The following is a 21420-nucleotide window of genomic DNA, read 5'->3' as shown; positions in this document are numbered from 1 at the left end:
GGATATTGGGGGAACTGCACAGATACTGGAGAGTTTCCCAAAAAGCTTGTAGATACGGAAAAGAGCTCTAGGACAATGATGTCATGTTAATCTGTAATAGGAAAACCGAGATTGCAGAATGGGGTCACAATGAGTCCAAGAGAAAGAGCTCTTAATATGGAATTCGTATCTATTGATTAATAAAGAAGACATCTTGAGAATGATGAAATATTTGTCACCCCTGTTGATGTTGGAAAGACCAGCAAACTCTTCTGATGAATTCAAAGTTGTTCCTGATTCTCCCCTTGGTATACAAGGAGAATCTCAAGTGCAAACAAGTAGCAGGCAGTTACATACGTTGGAATCATGGGGCTAAGTGCTGTGATAGCACTTTGGACAATAATTCCTGCCAAACTATAATGAACATGTTTAACTTTCTAATTTTCATGAAGAAAGCCATGCAGGGCAACACTATTAATAAAATAATATGTTGATGGTAATGGCTTGAAGGAATTGTAGCACTCAGCTTTCATCTAAATCTAAGATAAAAGAAATCTCATTGTGTCATTAAAGACTTTAAAAATGCATGAAGATGTCTGGCATGAAGCCTACGTGAGGTTTCTGATAGACTGATGCTATTTGAGTCCCTTTCAACTTTACTTGAAAGCTCTCTGAATTCTCTGCCTAAGATTAAGACAGAATGCTTTCTTTGGAAAGAACAGCACATAGAATCCAGGAGATTTTCTTAGCAATATAGGTACTCACTGGTTACAATGCTCCAAATTAGGTTGTGTGTGAGTGCAAACACGGGTGCGTGCGTGCGTGTATGTGTGTGTGTGTATGTGTGTGTGTGTGTGTTTCAGAAAAAGACCAGACCATGTGCATAGGCATTTTTTATTCAGCTGAGTATGCATCTGTAGATGGAATTTTGAGATGATCACAGGCAAGCCTCATAGTTTGTTGCTACATTGTACACAATTGTGAAAAATAATTTTGGGTCATCAATTTAGCACAGGGGTTTAAAGAACTTGTACATGCATTTGATCCTCAGGTCCCAAAAACTGGCAAGAGAGAACTGACTCCCAGAATTGCCTCTGACTTCTATACTTGTGGCATAGCAAATGCACTCCTTCTCTGTGAATCTATCTCTCTCTCTCTCTCTCTCTCTCTCTCTCACACACACACACACACACACAGAGACAGAGAGACAGAGAGAGAGAAAGAGAGAGAGAGAGAGAGAAGAGGGAGAGAGAGAGAAGAGGGAGGGGCTTGTACACACACAAAAATGAATTTTTTAAAAGTTAAGAAAAATAATCTTAATTTATCATAATATTTCTGTTTTTCACTGTAAAATAAGCAGGATGGGAAACTGCTTATGTTTTGTATACTACTATTTACTTATGCTGATAGGGACATATACATATACATATGTATACGTACAAACACATATACACGTTTTCTTTGATGAATATCCTACTTGACTTTTACTCAGTCATCCAGTCTCTGTTAGATTGTATTTTTTAATAGAAAAACAATATTCGGTCTTTACCCTGTATTATGTAAGGTTTAGATTCTGGGGATATCCTCTGGCTAAAAGGAAGGCAATTCCATGGGCTTCTGGAATCTTTGTTATTAAATTTGGAGCCTGCAGAATAAACAGGAGCAGCTGAGCATGGTTTTCTGAGACTTCCTTATAGAAGTGTGGGTAAAACAACTCTGAGAAGCTAAGATTAACTACTGTATGGTTATACCATAATTTCCACAGAGCAGCCTCTTTCTTTTCCTACACAGTGTCTTGGGACAATGCTAGGGCTACTGGAGCTGTTACCTAGCCCTGCATTCAGGTCTTCAGAATCTGCCTCCACAGCTTCTTACCAAGAACTGAGGTCCACTTCCCATTCCTTAAATCTATGTTGACTTTGTGTCCTATGTGGCCAGTATAATGGGATGGAAGTTACTGGGCATGAGTTCAGGGCCTTATTTATTTATTTTTATTTTTTAAATTTTTTTTTAATCAAACTGTGATTTTTACTTTTTCACACAGGGGTTATAAACACAAAAAGGCAGGATGTGAGAAAGGGAATGACACAGGAGCGTAGGTGTTCAGGGGGAGTACAGATGTTTTCCAGAAAAGAGTATCAGCTGGGTGAAGGTTCAGGGAAACAGGACACTATGACTCTGTCTATGAATCACTTGTTTTTTATCTAAGCTGCTACTATCCACCAAGATTACCTATCCACAAGGTCTATGGCTATTAGTTCTTACCCAGGCTGGTAAATTTCCACCAAAGCTGCCTGTTTACATTATCTTATAGCCATCTGTTTCAGTGTTTTTCCACAGAGACCAAGACTTTATGTTAGCAGGCTGACTTAGGCCTATGGCTGATTTTAGGCTTTCGGTGTATAAGCAAGGCTGCCCCTGACATCTCCTTCCTTCTCCAAGTATAGAAGGAACATGGTGATTCCAATCTTGCAAAGGCGGAAATAGAGGCCTGACCTCCAGTAATTAAAGGGGACCTTGTAATGGCTCTGGTCCTCTTGTCGTTGTTCAGTGAGGCATGAGGGCCATACCCATCCCAATGTCTTTTTCCTGGAGAGGGGATACTAACTTTGTGAAACAACAGATAGATAATTTGGTAGCAAAACCTATTCAGATACATTATCATAAGTTAGCTACGGAGGACCATGAGACTCAAGACGAGGTTGTTACTCTATCCAGGGTGCTCCCAAAACCAATCTCCACCCAACCTAAAAAAGGGGACTCCCATCCCTAGACCAAACAGAGAGGAGCCACCCAGAATCCCCTCTGACAGGCAATTTAAATTATTGCTTAGGCTGTGAGGTTAAGCACTGCAAGGGAATATAAATAAAAATTAAAAATATCCTTCTGGGTTCCCTGAGGGACAAACCTGACTACATTGGGGTTAATGTCAAAAGTATCCCCTCTCCAGGGCCTTATTTTCAGGAAGCACTTCCAACTGTGCCACCAGCATATGAGCATCCCTGTGAAACCAATACATAGAGAAGCAGAGGTTCCCAGGATTTAGCCAAACAACCCAAATGCATAAGAAAATAAATCTGTGTGTGTGTGTGTGTGTATATATATATATATGTATATGTATATGTATATGTATATGTATATGTATATGTATATGTATATGTATATATGTATGTATATGTGTATATACGTGTATATATGTGTATATATACACACATATATGTATGTATATATATATACACACACACAAGCTCAAACACACCACACATAAACACCACACACACACATATACATACACACACACACACATGCTCAATTACAACACAGACACACATAAACACACACAAGCTCAAACACAACACATACATTCACACACAAGCTCAAACATAACACATACACTCGAACACAACACACACACACACACACACACACACACACACACACACACACCTGGCTGCATGACCAACAGAGACAAATAAAAGGAGAAAACCTGCCCAGCTAACTCACTGACAAACAAACAAACAAACAAAATGGAGGAGTGAGTCCCAGAGTTTGAGGATGTGAGAATGGATTACTGATAAAGACATCATGGTTTTTTTTTTTTTTTTTTTTAATTCACTGTTTTTCTCTCAAATGAAGTGCTTTAATTTGCTGTGTAACAATTTGGGAAAATAATGGCAAAGTAGAACATACTTACTTATACATTTCTACATAAAATGAAATTCTACTCTCCCGACCCTTTCCTCGCCATCTTGCTTTTCAACAAACCTCGCGCCTTTGACCAGAACATTCCTTTTCATTCTGCAGCAAGAACTGCAAACCACTCTCGATCTCACTGCTCACTGCAACATGGACTTGGCTGTGTGTTGCAGACTGGCTTCCTGCTGACTCCATTTGAGCCCCACACAGCTGTGGCTTTGTGTTTACAACCCTCCAGGCTGCCATTCCAGGCAGTGGGCTTATGTACCGGAAGACAGCTTCCATCATAAGCTTGCCTTCCCAGCTCACAAACTTCTTTGCTTCCTCAGGGAACGTTTGTTTGCTCCCGCTGCTTGGCTCTTCCCACTCTTGCCTCACTCTGGAGTTTATCTCTCCCATTTTGAATTCTAGTAGTAAACACATGGCCAAATTCTCGTGTGGAATCTTTGGAGAGTCATGCAAACTACCTCCCTAGTGGTTCTACTACTTCTCTGTGGAAAACGGTAGTTTCTGTCACCAGAATTGTGTTAATACCAGAGAAATGGTATTATTTGCGCTTCTCCTGATATTGTTCAGACAGCATTGGGAAATAACCAGAAAAGAAAAGACTAATGTGAGTGTGTTCAACATTTTAAGTGGTCAGAGTGTTTCCTAATAGAGTTTGGGTGGAAATAAACAGAATATAAAATGCAAAATGCTGATTACAAAATAATATAAGATAATTACTCTCATATCCCAAGACAAGAGCCAAACCACAGAAGAACTTGCAAAGGAGGTTAACAAAATGAATATTGGTGTCCTTATCTGAACTCTCATCTGTAGCTTAAGAAGGAAGTTAGAGGTAGAATCAGAAGCCAGTATTTGACAAGATTTTAGATAGACTTTGTATGTATGGTTGTGTTCAATTTGTGTGGTGTTGTAGGTAATTTGTATGTATGATATTTGTGTGACAATATATGTGTGATTCATTTGTGACTGAGAGTGATTTCTGTATGGGGTCGTGCCCATGTATGTTTGATTTGTTGAGGTCTGTACGTGTGTGATTATTTGTGTGTAATTTTATCTAATTGAGTGTATTTGATTTGTGTGTGAGTGTATGTGGTTTGTATATATAGCCATGTGCATATGATTGTCTTGTGATCAAGTACATGTATGACTACATGAATGTAATTGTGTAAATGTGTGATTGTGCATGTATGGCTTTATTGTGATTGGATATTACAATGTTGATACATATGTGTGAGACCGTACATATGTGATCAAGTGTGATTGTACTTTGGCTGCACGTGTAGTTATGTGTGGGGTGTGAAAATACTTGAATGATTCTATGTGTAGCTGCAAGGGATTGTGTATGCACGTGCATGTGTATGTGTCTGTGTATATGTGTGATACTATGTGTAAATATATAGGGCATGTTATGATTGTATATGGGTGTGACTATATGTATGTGACTATGTGTGAAATTGTGTATGAGTTCAAGTATTTGGGAGTTCTATCTTCAGTGAAGAAGGGGTAGTAAGAGCGCCCCTTAGTGGATGATCAAATGACAAAGAGAGGGATATCTTGAAAGGTTGATATCATTTCTAGGAGTCTGGATTATACAGTAAGAAAAACAGCAGAAGAGATGAACTGGCCCACCTAGAACCACAGAACCTAAATTACAGGAAGTTACTCCTGTATCTGCAGGTCTTTCCCACCCATGCCCAAGTTCCTGAAAATGACTTGGGGCCTATTATTAATTAATGACCAGTCCTTAAGTTAGGCTTCTTCCCTGACTAGCTTGTAATTCAATTTTTCCATTTATACTATCCTATGTCTGCCACATGACCGGTTACCATTCCTCGATTTCATACACCTGACCTCCTCTGAGCCCAGGTGGGGAATCTTTGCGACTATTTTTCAGAGTCCTCTTTCTCCGTAGACTGTACCACCTTCTAATCCTGCCTCAGATTATTGGCCATCAGATTTTTATTGACAGGTGATGCTTCCACATAGTACATAAGCGATTATCCCTACATATTTCTGGCTACAATCTATGGGCCAAAGATGTGTATAAAATGTTAGTATGTGGCATTAAAGTGTTAGTAAGTGAATAAACTTCTACTTACCTCAGATGACAGAACAAGGGAATGAGCCCATCCACTAATTAATTAATTGGGACTACTACAAAATCACCAGACAGAGGTTACTGACTGTAGTATTAATGATCTCAAAATAGCTGTATCGTAGAAAAATTACACCTAAATAGAGGGAGGTGACCTTCCTAAAGCTATATAGCCAGACTATCCACTTCATTAATTATTCATCTATTATATATGTCACAAGACAATGTGAAGCTGAGGTAAGATGACATACAGATACAAGGGGAGCAAGGGCTATGAGGGAAGGAGCGTCTAGAATCTCACGTGAAGCTCTAGTGGTCTTCTCCAACCCCCTTTCTATCCACTATAGGTAGTTTCAGCTACTCTGACTAAGACTGGTGACAGCATAGTATGACTGGAGGAGAGCATCTCACAAGTGTGCTTCCACAGACCAAATCTGGGCTTTGGAGAGCTATGCAGGTCATATCTCTGTTGGCTCTGCAAAGGCTTCAGGTCTCAGCTCGAGGCATTCTTACGGATGCCTGGCAAACAAGCAAAGGCATAGAGCAATAGCTGTGAGGTTTTCAGGTGTTAGACAATCAATCCTGGGAGGCCTTCTTCTGAACCTTGGAAAGCATCCAAAGAAGAGAGATTTTCAAGTTCAAATATGTCCTGAAGCCACAGAGGCGAGAAGCTAGCTAACACTGTGAAGTCAATAAACTCTAGTATTCCTCTTTCCCCTGATAGGCACAGAGATTGCATTTCCAGCACTAGGCCAGAGGCATGAGCAAGGAAGAGGACATTATTCTTGCTGGTAACATGCTTTAACATCCAGGAATAAGTGTTTTCTTTAAATGATGATCTAATTCTTGATTAATCAGCTTCTTTGGACATTTAAGTTACAACTTCATTATGATTATTTATTAACTTCTTTATGTGGTGTGTGTGTGTGTGTGTGTGTGTGTGTGTGTGTGTGTGTGTCCCCGCTACATATTTGCAAGTATATGCAGAGAATGAAAGGGCTTCAGATTCTCTGGAGCTACAGGTGGTTACCAGCTGCCTAGTTTAGATTCTGGGGACTAAACTCAAGCCCTCTGGAAGACAGAACATCAAGTATTCTTAACTACTGAGCCATTTCTGCAGCCATAAACTGAATGAGTTTTTGTTATCAAAGTGAAAAACAAAAACACTAATCTTCTGCCTATGACGTATGTAATAGAAAGAATTGACAAATGAAACTCAATTTGGGCACAGAAAAGAATGATATGATTTTCTGTGCTGCCTTGTTTTATGTCAACCTGAAACCAGCTAGAATCATTTTAGAAAAGGGAAGCTCAATTGAGAAAATGCCCCCACAAAATTGGTTTGTGGGCAAGCCTGTGGTGGATTTTCTTCATTGATAATTGATGTTTTAGGGTCAACTGGTTGTGGGTGGTGCCAGCTGTTGGCAGGTAGTCCTGGAGTTGTTAAGAAAGCAAGACAGTAAGCAGCACTCCGCCATGGCCCCGCCTTAGTTTCTGCATCCAGGTTCCTGCCCTCTGTGTTTCTATCCTGGCTTCCTTCAGTGATGAACTATGCTACAGAACCATAAAATTAAATAATTCCTTTCTTCCCAAGTTGCATTTGGTCAAAGTATTTTATCACAACAATAGAAACTAAGACATTTTCTGATTATATATAAGGTTTTATATGTTTAAACAAATAGTTACGCTAGTTTAAAGAAAACAGAATTCAAGATAATTAGAAAAAATATTTAAAAGTCTTATAAATGATATTTAGCACAAATTATAGAACCAAACCTATTACCTCTGTAGAATGCTTGAAATAATGCTGTGTGTGTTAATTTGTTACATTTTGATATCATGTCATATCTATTTCACAAGTATCTACACATGCACGAGCTGGGGTTATTAATGTTTTTAAAATAATACTAAGACTCAAACAAAAGTGTGTAATTTTCAGGATTCTTTGCCAAGTATTATTTTCAAAATAAGGAGCAGATTTCAGGTTTTTGAATTTCAGCGGAGCACTTGTTCAGTGACTTTTTCAATGTAACATTATGTGTGGAAAGCTGAGGGGTCAGTTATTAATGGCAGGCAGAAATAAAGTCTAACCACAATACTTCCTTTGGAGTGTGTTGTCTGGCATTCTGATGACCCCAAGACTGAGCTCTCAAGGCTAATTAGGAAGAATTACATTGAAGAAAGAGGACCGGGAAGGGCTATGGCTTAAGATTGGATGTCCCACATTGTACAGGGGCTAAAAGAGGTCAGAGAGGCAGCCCAGAGCCTGTGTTTGTGATTTGAGTCTTACCTTAAAATGTCAGGAAGCCATTTATAGATTTTTAAACCCAGGGCTTACATAATCCACAGGAGCCTACAATTTATCATCCTCCCAGACCAAGAACAACAGAATTATGGAGATAAATCTGCTGTCCCAAATGGCATGCCTCATAAAACCAAAGGAGAAATGGTTTCTTTGCTCTTTGGTCCATGCAATTTCTGTTTCTGTCACTAAGTGGAAGATGCTTGTGGCTGATTGCATTGTGTTATCATATTATAATGTTAATTATTAAAAGCCGGAACAACTGAAATGTGCATGTGTTTTGGTTGTTTACTGAAATACAAAACAAGAAAGTGGTATGAGTATTGACTCCTCCCACACATCTGTAAGTCCTACACACATCTGTACAAACCACATGTCCTGGGGTGATGAGAATGTGGCCTATGGCAACTAGGAGCTCACTTTTGCTCTCCCAGGGGTGGGCAGTAAAAGCAGCGTTCAATAAAATGAGATACCTGTCTTTGTTTTCCAATAGTTTTATGTGAATTTCCCTTAAGCTATTGTCTTCATGCTCCAATTTGGGGTGGGGGGAAGTGAGCTACAGGAGAGCAGTCTGAAGTAAAAAGATTGGGTGATACTGACTTTTCTCTGTGTATGCCTGCCCATGAAGCCACTTTGAGTTTTACTCTAGAGTCTAATCCTCAGCCGTGTTATGATGTCAGCCAGCTACTTCACCATATTCTCCCCTTCTTCGCTCTCCCGTCCCTTCTCTTCCTCCCTCCTCTTCCTGTCTTCCTTCCTATTTCCTTCCCTCCCCTTCCTTCTCTCTCTGATAGTTAACATTAACCAGTGGAGAAAATTCCATTCTATAAATGTGAACTATAAAGTAATCCATCACATATAGTATCATATATAGTATTTTGAATGCATATATTTTCCATAAACTTGATTTCCAATTTAGAACAGAGAGAGAGAGAGAGAGAGAGAGAGAGAGAGAAAGGAGAGAGAAAGAGAGAGAGAGGAGAGAAAGAGAGAGAGGAGAGAGAGAGAGAGAAAGAGAGAGAGAGAGAGAGAGAGAGAGAGAGAGAGAGAGAGAGAGAGAACATGATGTCATATAACATAGAGATACTTTGAACACTACAGAGGAAAATTGCAATTTGGTAATAATTTCAGACTTGCCAGAAAAAAAATACCCCTGAATTTCCAGCTAATCTTACTTTAGCCTCTTGAGAAATAACCAGCCATAGATAGTTCATTAGCTGATTCAAAGAGTACTTCGATTTTATTTGTCTCAGCAAAAGATTAGAACTGCCCAAGAACCTTAAGGCAATGTGCTGGCACATGACTCCTCCCCAACCCTCTGGGGATGCCCTTTTTGATAATGCTCCTATTGGCAGCACTTGGCTATCCTTGAAAAAGTCCTATGGGTACACTGCACCATCACCATTGATAAAGAATACCCTTTCTGGTTTTTTTTTTTTTTTTTTTTTTTTTTTGAATATCCATAGAAGACGTTACTATAGCAGAAGTCTCAGTCTGACTTGTGCATTGAGACTAGTGCAGGAAGCTTGTTTTTACTGCCATCCACTGTTTAGAACAGGAACTACAAGCTCCACACCAACTCTCCCTCCCTCCTTCCCTTGCTCTCTCTCTCTCTCTCTCTCCCTCCCACAGCCCTCCCCTGAGTGCTCTCTAGCTCTTGCTGTCTCACTCCCTCCTTCCTTCATTTTGAAGCCTTCACAGTGTACTTTAGTATTCTTTTTAAAGAAACATGAGAAGCTTTTAAAAATGGAGAAAATTCAATTTTATAAATATGAACTATAAAACAGATTTTATACTCACCTTCTTTGAGATAGGGTTTACAATAATTTGTTTCATAAATACTTGATGAGTTCCTATCAGAAATCAGTGGTTACCATGCTAGAGTTAAACATCTGAAGGAAATTCAGCCATTGATAAATAGGTAATTAATAAGGAAAGAATATTTAAGTGGCCTTTTAACATAAGTGTGTACACTCCTCGTCGGTACTCTTCTCAAGCTCAGCGAACAGTAGTATCTGCAAGGGTAGTTGCAATGGCTTTTGCATATCAATAAAATTACCATAATTTTGTCATATTGAAATCCATTTTTTTCTCTTGGCCTGCAAAGTACAACTTTCACTTACCATGATTTATAACCTATGTGCATAGAAAATATCAGTTCACTAAGACTGTCTTAAGTGCAGTTCTGCCATAGACTGCGACATTCCATTATAAAATCAATATATTAGATCCATTAATACCGACACTGATCTCAGAAGAAAAGCCTTCAAATGTTGGTTTTTCTCAAGCATAGCCATAGATCCATGCATTTGAAATTTGTTTTGCCAGAGTGCTCGATTTACTATTATTATTGCGACAATAAATGTTGCCAGATATCTTTTTGAGCGGATGGAATCGCTGCATTAGTTTTTCAAGAAAATATTTGTTACTGGCAGGGAACAAAGCATCACGGGACAGTTTGGTACACGTGCTGTGATGAGCTTAAGTAACAGCAGGTTTGAGCATCACTTTGGGTGTTTTGATACATCTGTTAACACAGTGAATAAAGATTCCCAAGACATTCATCAGAAAGAGTTTTGAGCTCACTCTCTAACGTATGAAAGATAACAGGGTCCCTTGGACTTCTGCTATGGAGAAACCAAGAGTAACCCATTAAAGCATCCAGGTTGAATGAGGCTCTTGCAGTGAGAGGCCTTTGGTTAACCACATGTACCTTTGTTGAGGTCTGTAATAGTTATTAATGTCGCAGTAGAGGCTTAGGACACAGAACTAGAACCTGCCAGTTCCATTTATATGTCTCTAATAGGACATGAAATTTATAATAACTGCTTACACTTTCATGTTTGCTCATTAACCCACTACAAATCCACCGAAATAAAAATAAAATGGCATTAGTATTATAGCCAAATTTAATTTGGGCTTTTTCAAAGGAAATAGTTTTTGCATCAATGAGTTAAGTGAAGTGGCAAATCTACCGGTTTCTTCTATTTTGTTATTCTGCAGCGGAGTACACTGTATTGTTTTGTTTTAATAGGTGATATGGGTTTTAACCAGAATATCGATGAGATTAAAGGGAAGTGATTTATTCATTGATTTACTATAGTTAAATTTCATAACACAAAATGAAATTTCTACCCACCTGGCAAAATATTTTAGATCATGATTCAATTTATCATATACTTTTGAGTTTTCTGCTTCAACTGGTAGATTTACCTTCTATGGTAATTTTATAGATGATTAAAGGTTGCATTTGTTCATTACATAGTGTATCTTGTTTTATACAAATATACTTAGGATAAATAAACATTTTGCACTCATCTATTAGGATGTAATTGCCTAGGGTGTTTTAGAACTATATATAAACCCTGAAAAAGGCTGACAATGGAAAATAAGTTCATGCTGCATTCCACTGTGCCGCCCTGCAAGATGCTGAAGCATCTTGAACATTCCCATACAAGAAATGGTGATATTTATATTCTCTCTCAAAAATAAAAAAATTAAAAAAGTAATATAGGGGACTAGGAACCTTGAGCCTCAAATCACAAGGAATGTTATGAATATTTCTACCAAGATATGCATGTGCTTCTCTTTTTCTTATGTACAAAATCCCTTATAATTCTTTACTTCCATTCTCAGGTCACAAACGTCACACTGTGTGAATGTTACACTGTGTGGCCACTTCACTATTCTTTGGTATTTAGGTTTCTGTCAGGTTTCAGACACTCCTAACAATTACCAACTACAGTAATAGAGTGACTGTACTATTCAACCCTTCACAGAAAACTGCAGCTGTCTGGTTCAGGATCCTGGGAACCATTCAAAGCCACACAAGTCTCTGTTGCCCTCTCCTCGGAAAAGTTCTTGGTAATATATAGAGTGACAATATCATCTTCCATGATAGATTTTTTTTTACATATTGATGACATTTTCCCCTTTATCCAGGCTCACAGAATGGTGATAACAATTCCATATCTGTCTTCTCTTCAGTGTCATAGCCCTAACACTGAGGCCTGTCACCTGCTCAGATCTACACAGATACTAGGGAAAATGAAGCTTGATCATGAAAATAGCGGTCACCAAAACAAACAAACAAACAAATAAAAAAAAACACCTAAAATGTTAACAGTAACAAAAATGTAAAAATCAAGTACAGTGTGACATGGGGTGAGGTTGTTAAATCTACAAACAAAAAAGATGTATTTATGCTTGAAAATTTTTCTCAACTAGATTGTCCAATTCTTGAAGAATTTTTGACAATGATGATAGGTTGGTAACACACATTTTAAAATCTCAAACTGAAGATGGTGAAGCAGACAGCTCATGAATTTAGTCCTAGCCTAGTATCAACTCAAATGTTAAAAAGATTAATTGAAATTCAATAATTGAAAACAAATTATTAAAACTTATTAATATATATGTGTGTGCATAAAAATTAATTCATTGCTTGAGGTCATCTTAATATTTTTTTCCAAGATAGGTAACAAAAAGTTTTAAACACTCTTTGGAATATGTTACAAGTTTCTGTTATTACTAGGTTACCAATTTATCTCAAATAACATATATATTATTTTCAAAAATATCTTCCTCTGAAATAAAATCTGCAGCAAACACAGTTTGATGTAATGTGGAAAAGCCTACATTATAACTCCAATGTTGTGTTGAGACATTGATTGGCAGCTCTGAGCAGCAGAACTGACTTGGAGACCAGGGCATGTCTCTCTTAGTACATGCTCTACTAAAGGGAACTTCAAAATGGAGAAAAGATGGCACCTCAAATTTGACTGATGTTTCTTCTTTGATGCTAGATGAAAGTGAGGACCTTCATCTATGTATTTATTATTTATTTAGGAGAAAATGTACTCATCTCTTAAGGCCATTCAGGTAGTCATTTGTCTCTCTGAAAGCAGAGACCACCAATCTACAACAAAACAGTTGCCTCCTCTTGGAGCTTCTCTCAACACCCAGGGACAGAACAAGAGAGGAAGAAAAGGAAGGAGGGCAGAAGGAGAAAGGGAGGGACGTTACTGTCAGAATCACAAGGTGTTTCCAGGTCAATATGAACTCATGGTTTTGTTTGTTTGTTTGGTTGGTTGGTTTTTCCTTCAGTCAAATACTCAGTGAATTTTTTATGTTTCAAAAAACAACCACTTCAGGGGCTGGAGAAGGCTCATCTGTTAAGAGCAATGACTGTTCTTCCAGAGGTCCTCAGGTCAATTCCCAGCAACCATATGGTGGCTCACAACCATGCATAAGAGGATCTGATCCCCCTTCTGGCCTGAAGATGTTTATGCAGCAGAGCACTCATACATTAAATTAATTAATTAATTAATTAATTAATTAAAAAACCCGGTTACTCATCTTTCCCTTGTGAGAGGAAATGGATTTCTGTCTGGACCTTCTTCCTCTTCTTCTCCTGCCATCTCCATCTTTTTCTCTGGCTGTTTCTGCATCTTCCATATTGCTCTTGCTCTTTCCGTTATACTGGATCTTTCCTGAAATTGCGCAAGTAGCATCAACTTCTCTTGGGTCGATCTACTGGTAAAATTTTCAAGGGAACAAAAAGTTTCCCCTTGGTTATAAAAACAATAGCCGTCCTCCAGCTCATAATTAACCTCTTGATGAAATGAATGAAATGTTTCTTGAAGCAGGACAACTCTACCTTACATTCCTTTTCAGGCTGGATTCATTGTTTTTAAAGCACCTACCCCAACCCTAAATCTTAGATTAAATTGGAATGAAAGCTTAAGTATTTATTATTTAACTCCGAGAGAGCATTTCATTTTCAGCTATCAGAGATCAATACAGTTTTGATGCCATAAGCCCAGATGGTTTCTAAGCTGCTTAATTACAGCTAAAATCTTTTCTAGGTAATTCAGTTGGTAATATATAATTCTTTTGTCCCATAAACCTCCGTGGTCATATAAGAGTTTGTGTCTTCTGTCTTCTGTTATAAACACCTCAGTAAACTGCAAGTGCATTAGAGCTATAGGCCATTAAATGGAGCCAAAATGAGGAACAAAATTACACCATTAAAAAGCATGAATGTTGCTGTGTGTGTGTGTTTGTGTGTGTGAGTCTGTGTGTGTACCTGTATGTTGTATACAAAATGATTTACAGGAATAATCTCAGTTAAACCTCCAGATAGAGTTATAATCCACATGATGTAAGCTAATAGCAAACATTTGACTCTTGTGTGACCTGACTGCAGAATTGGCCCATAGAATGGCTCACTAGTAGCTTAAATAGCCATGTACAATGGCTAGCAGATGACCTACATGAATAGCTAGGCCATGATCTAGGCTGCCTTCCAGGGGCAAAGCCAGGCTTCCCTATTCACAATGAAATCTGCCATCAGTTTGGATGGTAGTGATGTCTACTCTGCATGCTAGAGAGATCCCTGATCAGGCTTGAACTGAACATCTCAGTAGTGGAAATTAGACCTTAGTTATATTAGAAGGTATAAAAAGCCATGATTGTGTAGATATTCTCTTTTATCAGGTAATATCACTACAAACTTGAAAGGAATCTTGCAGTAAACAAATAGTATGCAAGATCTTATATAAGAATAAAATGGACGTCTTTACCAGACCTGCTGTCCAAGTAAAGGGACATACAGACACACTGATTCCTCATACAGGACTCTGATGGAGGTTTTACCTGCTACTTCATGTGATTATTCCGCAAGTGATCCCCCTAAAGATTTCTGCTTTGTGGTAAATAAGAATGTAAGAAAACACTTTATCTATGGTATATATATATATATATATATATATATATATATATATATATATATATTGAGAATTGAGAATATATATAGATATATATATATATATATATATATATATATATATTCTCAATTCAAATCACACACAAAGCCAAAGCATTCTGAAATGGGTCTAAGAGAGTCACAGGTAAGATGGAGGCTTGATTTGCTATTTTATGTCATAAAAACTTATTCCCCAAGTAATTCCCTCAAGGATTACTGCTTTATTTCTAGTAAATAAGGTTAGATTGTAAGTTACACATTATCTATGTTTTCATCACACACACACACACACATAATGTATATATAACTCAAATAACACAACACAAAACTAAAACTTTCTGAAATGGATCTAAGAGAGTCACACCCCCTGAGTGTGAATTATTGCCTCAGTGTGGAGTGGAGCTGGGCCTGGAATCCGAGTCTTATTCTGTGTTATTTGAATAGATTTGGATGATGTGCTGAGCTCATCTTGGTGAGTTTGAGTGTCTTTGGTGATTAAAAAAATGCACGAAAATCAGACATCTACTTTATTTTTTCTGCCAAACACAAAATGCTCAGAAGTACAGGAAATACTGTAAGTGTTGAATACATACTAAGGAAAATCAGAAGATGGAAAAGGAACAGGAACCGAGAACAAAGAATAGTTCACAGTCTTAGCAAACAGTGAGCCCTGATTTGATGTCAAGGGTAGAGGTAGATCACAGTGCATCCAGAAGCAGAGACAGATTTGTCTGTGTTGTGGTGAGGAGAAACTAATGGTCAATAGATTAGAAAATCTTAAATGGTACCAGATTGCAAAGGGCTTCTGAAGCAATTTCTGCTTCTTGTGACATTACATATGAAATCATCAGAAACATTTATGCAGCAGGTAAAACAACAGTAATCTAGGAAATTCAGTCTGACATGGATTCCAAGGTAGGTTAGCGCATAGATATTATGGGAACCAGCAAGATCTCAGAGATATGAATAAGGCAAACAGGAGACATTGCAAAGTAAAGCCAAAATTCTAATAGTGCTATGCATGTACAGAAAGGCGGAAAGCAATGGGCTGAAAATGTCCAAGATTATTCCAGGAAATGGAAGTGGTAATCCTGCTACACATCGGGAAGCCAGGGCTGGAGGGGTGCTGGAGATTGGTGCAAGGCATTAGAGTCTTTTCATCTCAAGGCATGAGAATGACTGTGTGCAGAAGGCGACCAAGTGTGCAGAAGGCACTGATATCCAGGACCAAATAAGAGCACATGGAGAGAACAGAGCTTCAGATCCTGTTTGTGACTCAAGAAGGAGAGGCTTGCACCACCGCAGGCAGGCACGCATGCATACAAACACACACAAATTTATCAGTCAGCCGATAGAAAGCAAATGGAGGGAAGTTGAAAAACTGTTGTATTGAAAGCATGATAAATATAGTCATAGAAAGATAGAAGGAGGGAAGAAGAGGGGAAGGGAAGAAGGGAAAACGGTTGAGACTGGAGGAAGAATAAGGAGGGAAGGAAGAAGAGAGGGAGGAAGAGAGGGAATAGAGAGGGAGAGGAGGAATCTGCAGATGGTAGATAGGACATTGTGAGGCCATTGAGTTCTGGGATCTATAGCCGAAAATGAATGATCAGAGTCACTTGCTTTTCTCCTGAATGTGGTGCTTTTCTTCCATGGAAACTAATTCTAATGTGGTAATTTGTGCGTGGAAACAAAGCCTGTTCTTGAAAGGATTCTCACTCTACTCCCCAGTAGCTCGTCTGTGACTAAAGTGCCTTTGAGAACTAGTAGTTATGAAAACGTTTATCCCAAGGATAATTATTAGCCAACACCAGGAACAGTTTGTACATTCACGTGTCGCCAAACAGCGGGGGAGACAGAGCTCCGGTACACCACAGCTAATATTTTTGTCTCCTTCTTGTTCACAGAACCTAAAGTAAGCTGCAAGTTAGGCCGGTCTGCATCTACATCAGGAGTCCCTCCTCCATCAGTCACTCCTCTCCGGCAAGCCAGTGATCTACAACAGAGCCAGGTACCATCATCGTTAGCCAATCGTGATTGACTTCCTGTGGTGCAACATACCAAAAGCTTCCCACCTGTCTGTCCTGTGTTGCTGTAGACAACGTTTGCATCTGCTTTAGCTTCTCTCTGTGTGTATGGGTCGGGGAGGAGTTTCACATCTGTGTTTTCATCTCCAAGAGAATGTCCTTCTTCTTTGTGATTGGTGATGCTTTCTTTGCTGTTTGTTACCGAATCCTTTTTTGTCTCTGGTTTCCATCATTCTGAAATATAAATGTGGTAAATGTGCACTTGTATGTATGGGGACCGTGGCTATTTTTAAAAATTCGTTCTCTTTTCCATGTTCTGTGTACTTTTATACTGTCTTTGAAAATTTATCAACATTTGATAAATTTATCTACTTTTTTGTGTAAATTTCTTTCTAAATGTTTTGTCCACACTATTTGCACAGATGTTGTCAATGAATCTGTACATACATTTTAACCCTTATCCTGCTATACTGTAGTATTTGTGGTCATTTACTTAAATTTTTATTTACCTTTAAAGCATGATTGTAAGACAATGTCAATATTGATGTTCTTATAAATCTTCACCTATCTATTGACTCCTTGGATTGAATGTGGCAGCTAGCTAGTCTTTATTCATTCTTAGGTCATAGAGACTAATTAGCCAACCAGATAATTTAGATATTTAACAACAGCTGTAGATTAATAAGGCAAGCATATAAATAAATGGTATTTCTATCTTAAACCAACAATTTCAGAGCTGTTCTCAGAAAAGAGAATGTAAGTGTCTGTGCATGGCAACTGAGATCTTCGATATCACTGGAGAAAAGAGATAAGAAATAAAGGCAAAAGCTAAACTACAATTTATTCCTTTACAGTATACTATGTTGTTTCAATGTTCATTTGGGTGCATGGCTATGAATGGGAGTTTAGGACAAGAAAAATCACTACATATAAACATCATTTTGTAACTCAACCAATAGGAACCAAATACCTTAACAATTATAATTGGTGAGGTTTAGCTATTGTTGCCGTGATGTATTATGGGTATTAAGCAGAACAACGGGATTTTGGGGATTTTAGAATAGTTGTTCTGCTTCTCAGCTCTGTGTTTCCATTTATCATACTCTTATAAAACCAATGACAAGATCTTCTAGGAAACTGTCCAGTACTGATCATCAAATTGCACATTCATCAAATATGGTAAATGTCAGGATCTTTTAAAACCATAACTAAGCAGAATAATTTATTTTGTAATGAGAAACATTGTGCTTCTTAGTTATTTTGCCCTACTATACTGTGCACAGTATTTAATTTGTGCATATATGAATATCTGCTAATACTTGTATCTCTCAGGTGCATCCCAAGTGTCATTTAGGATTTCTTGCATCTTAATTTAAACTACCAAAGGCCTTTGTAAGTAAATGTAGCCATCCTAACTACTTCAAGAATCACAGCATAAATCAGTAGTCAGGGGACACTTGCCTCTGAGTCACAGTGACAAAAGGACCCTTTCTCTACTATCTCTCAAATATTGAAAAAAACTGTTAAAGAGTGTAATATTGAAATTAATCTCTTCCAACACAGAATTAGGAAACTCTCCATAGCCTATCTGTCTGGTTAATCAGCTGGTTTGATTGTGTATTTAAGGTTATATAACATGAAACAAGAGGAATGACCAAACCAGAGAAGGTGGCTCTCCACCCCATAGAAGATGTCCCTCTAAGCCATGTCAGAGATTTGGCCAATAGCATCTGCCATTCATGTTAGTATGCTTTGAGGTCAGCCCAGCACATATTTATTAATACCAAAAAGCCCAAAAAGAGGGACATCAAAACAACCACCAAGATCATTACACAAAGTCAGTTCACGTTGGGGAATTATTTCTCCTGTACTAATTTCTAACTGAAAAAGAAATTATATTAGCAAGGAGTATCTTCCAGAAATAGTGCGTATTTCATTGAAATTTGTTGAAGACAGGATCTAGCTTTGTGAAATATGGAATAAGTTAATGTCAGTAATAAGACTACCGGTGACTAAATTAACCTATAGCTATACATTATGATGATGTTGCATTAGTATAATACAAGTATGAAAATCCCCATTATTTTCTATATGCTTGCAATAGTTCTGTATGATTGGTTAAAAAAAATGCAAGGCTTGAGTTTCCTGTAAAGCTCTCTAGTCTGTTTAATTAAAGTCAGAGTTAAATAAGTGAAAGATTATTTTTCAATGCCAGCTGGATCTTGAAATGTTGGAACTATTTGATTTCTACATTCATGCAAGGAATTCAGATAGCAGGGACTCCGATTTACATTTTATAACCAACGGTGTCACAGGATATTTTGGAATATAATATAGATTTGCATGGTCATTAAATTTGTATGCCTTAAGTAACAGATATTTAGAGGACACTTTTTAAATCTAACAGTCTCATAACCAGCATCTCAAGAAATCCATTCCTGAGCAGAATGCAGCAAACTTATGCCTGTCTCCAACAAGCTTGTCATCCATCACTACCAGGAACGAGACAGACTGATGAAATTTAGAACTCTCTCTATGAAGATTTAAACTCATGGGGTAGCAATTAGGTCAAAGGACTCTGGGAGTGTCTACTCCCTGGCTCTACAATCCTCTGGACCTGGATGTGTCCTTTAATACTCTTATTATCAGAAGTCAAAACTAGGCCAATGGAAAAATTATGAAGTAGCTGAAGTATACTCTTTAGCATATGAAAGGTACAGATGTTATGGAGATCTGAGGTGGAGTTTTCACAGTGACAATCCCATGCTATTTATTGACATCTTTGCTTCTTGCCTGTAGCACACACAGGGACATGTGTGAAGTCTTCTTGTATTGTGCTGTATCAGATAGGTGCTCGTACTATCCCATGTGGCAACCAAGAATGCCAGTGTGAGGTGGCTGACACAAACTGTTCACGGTGTCTTGCTTATGGGACGGTAGAGCCTATGAACTGAACCAATTAAATGTGTAACTCTTCTTTTTTCTTCTGAGCCTGCTTTCTTTTTTATTTTTATTTTTTTGTATTGGATATTGTATTTACAATTCAGATGTTATCCCCTTTCTCCATCCCCCCCGCCCAGAAACCCCTCCATCCCATCCCCCCTCCTCCTGCCTCAATGAGGATGTGCCCCCACCTACCCCCACACTCCCACCTCTTCACCCTCGAATTCCCCCACATATGGTGTCCAACCTTCATGGGACCAAGGATCTCCTCTCCCACCTATGCCCGACAAGGCCATCCTCCCCTATGTATACAGCTGGAGCCATGGGTTCCTCCCTGAGTGCTCCCAGGCTGGTGGTTTAGACCCTGGGAGCTCTGGTTGGTTGGTATTATTGCTGAGTCTGCTTCTTTATCTGTAGCGTATGGGAAGTATTCTTTGTTTAGTAGTGTTGTTGAGAATCAATATGATTATAAATATATAAGATTTATATTATATATGATATAATATACATTAATATATCATATATCATATAAAATATATACTTATATAATTTTAAATTTAAAATATTAATTATATTATTATAATTGGTATAATTGTATATTAAATATAAATACATTTATATATATGAAAAGAACTAGGGAGAATATTCTTTCTCTTCTCGCCATACATCATTTTACTCTCTCAGATACTCAATTTTTTGGTTTGCTGGAAAATTCTAAGAGGAGACTTCTGACCAGTGATGTAACAAAGCAGTTGGATGCAGATGGGTGACATGGTTCGCCCCAGTCTTACCAGCCCTATGTAGTACTATGAGAAATTAAACACTCAGAATTGGCTAAAGTAGTGACTTTATCTTGTCCTGTACTTATCATTGTGTGGTTTGGACACAGCAAAAATGCAAACTGACTCCAGGTGTCATTTAAGCTCCCCTGTTATCTCTTACTATTTATTGTCCTATCTGGATTAAGTGAGAAATGGATGGCAGTGGAAATTCTACAGCTGTATAAGGATGCTAAAATCCCTTGTGCTTAGGAGAAAGAAGATGCAGAAACACTGGCCAGATTTTTGCTACGGTCAGAATCTGTTTTAAGGTGTACCACTCCTTTGTTTCAAATACCTTGTTCTCTTTACACACCGATATGCTCACTATGGAATACACCTTTAACAACTGAAATGAATGGGACTTCAGGCTTGCCCACACTGCTTGGAGAACTTTAACAAATCAAGTGGATACATGGCTCCCCCTAGCAACCAAAATGTGTACTACAACCTGCTCTTCAAAGGCGAAGAAGTTATTCTAATAGGGGGGGTCTTACTTTTAAATATACCTTTTGAGTGAGGAAAATGAGAAATTGCATCCAATCTCCCCTGAGCGCTGCGCATCTTTATATAGATGATGCTGATTTCATTGGGGTTTATGACTTCTTCCATTCATTTTAATTATCTCTATTCAACCTGAGTCTTGAGAAAAAGATGTTACCCTTCTTTAACAGATGGGGGGAAAAAAAAAAGTTCAGGTGGCGGTGAGTGGAGAGGGAAGGAAGAAAGTTTAATTCAATACATGGAAAAATACCTTCTTGAATTTTTTCTGCTGTCAATATCTTTGA

General features: G+C 38.1%; 1 protein-coding gene across 6 annotated transcripts in view; it reads left to right on the top strand.

The window, feature by feature from the left end:
- Nucleotides 1–21420, top strand: part of Nyap2 (neuronal tyrosine-phosphorylated phosphoinositide-3-kinase adaptor 2) — a 270048-nt gene that overhangs the window by 190070 nt on the left and 58558 nt on the right. For all 6 annotated transcript variants that reach the window (XM_076914930.1, XM_076914927.1, XM_034521092.2 and 3 more), the window contains one exon: nucleotides 16752–16855. In XM_076914930.1, coding sequence (XP_076771045.1) covers nucleotides 16752–16855 — 104 coding nt within the window. The remainder of the gene's footprint in view (nucleotides 1–16751; nucleotides 16856–21420) is intronic.

This window comes from Arvicanthis niloticus, chromosome 17, assembly GCF_011762505.2.
Source record: "Arvicanthis niloticus isolate mArvNil1 chromosome 17, mArvNil1.pat.X, whole genome shotgun sequence".
Taxonomy (NCBI): Eukaryota; Metazoa; Chordata; class Mammalia; order Rodentia; family Muridae; genus Arvicanthis; species Arvicanthis niloticus.
Note: the sequence above shows the minus strand (reverse complement) of the source record. Positions and strands in the feature narration are given on the sequence as shown.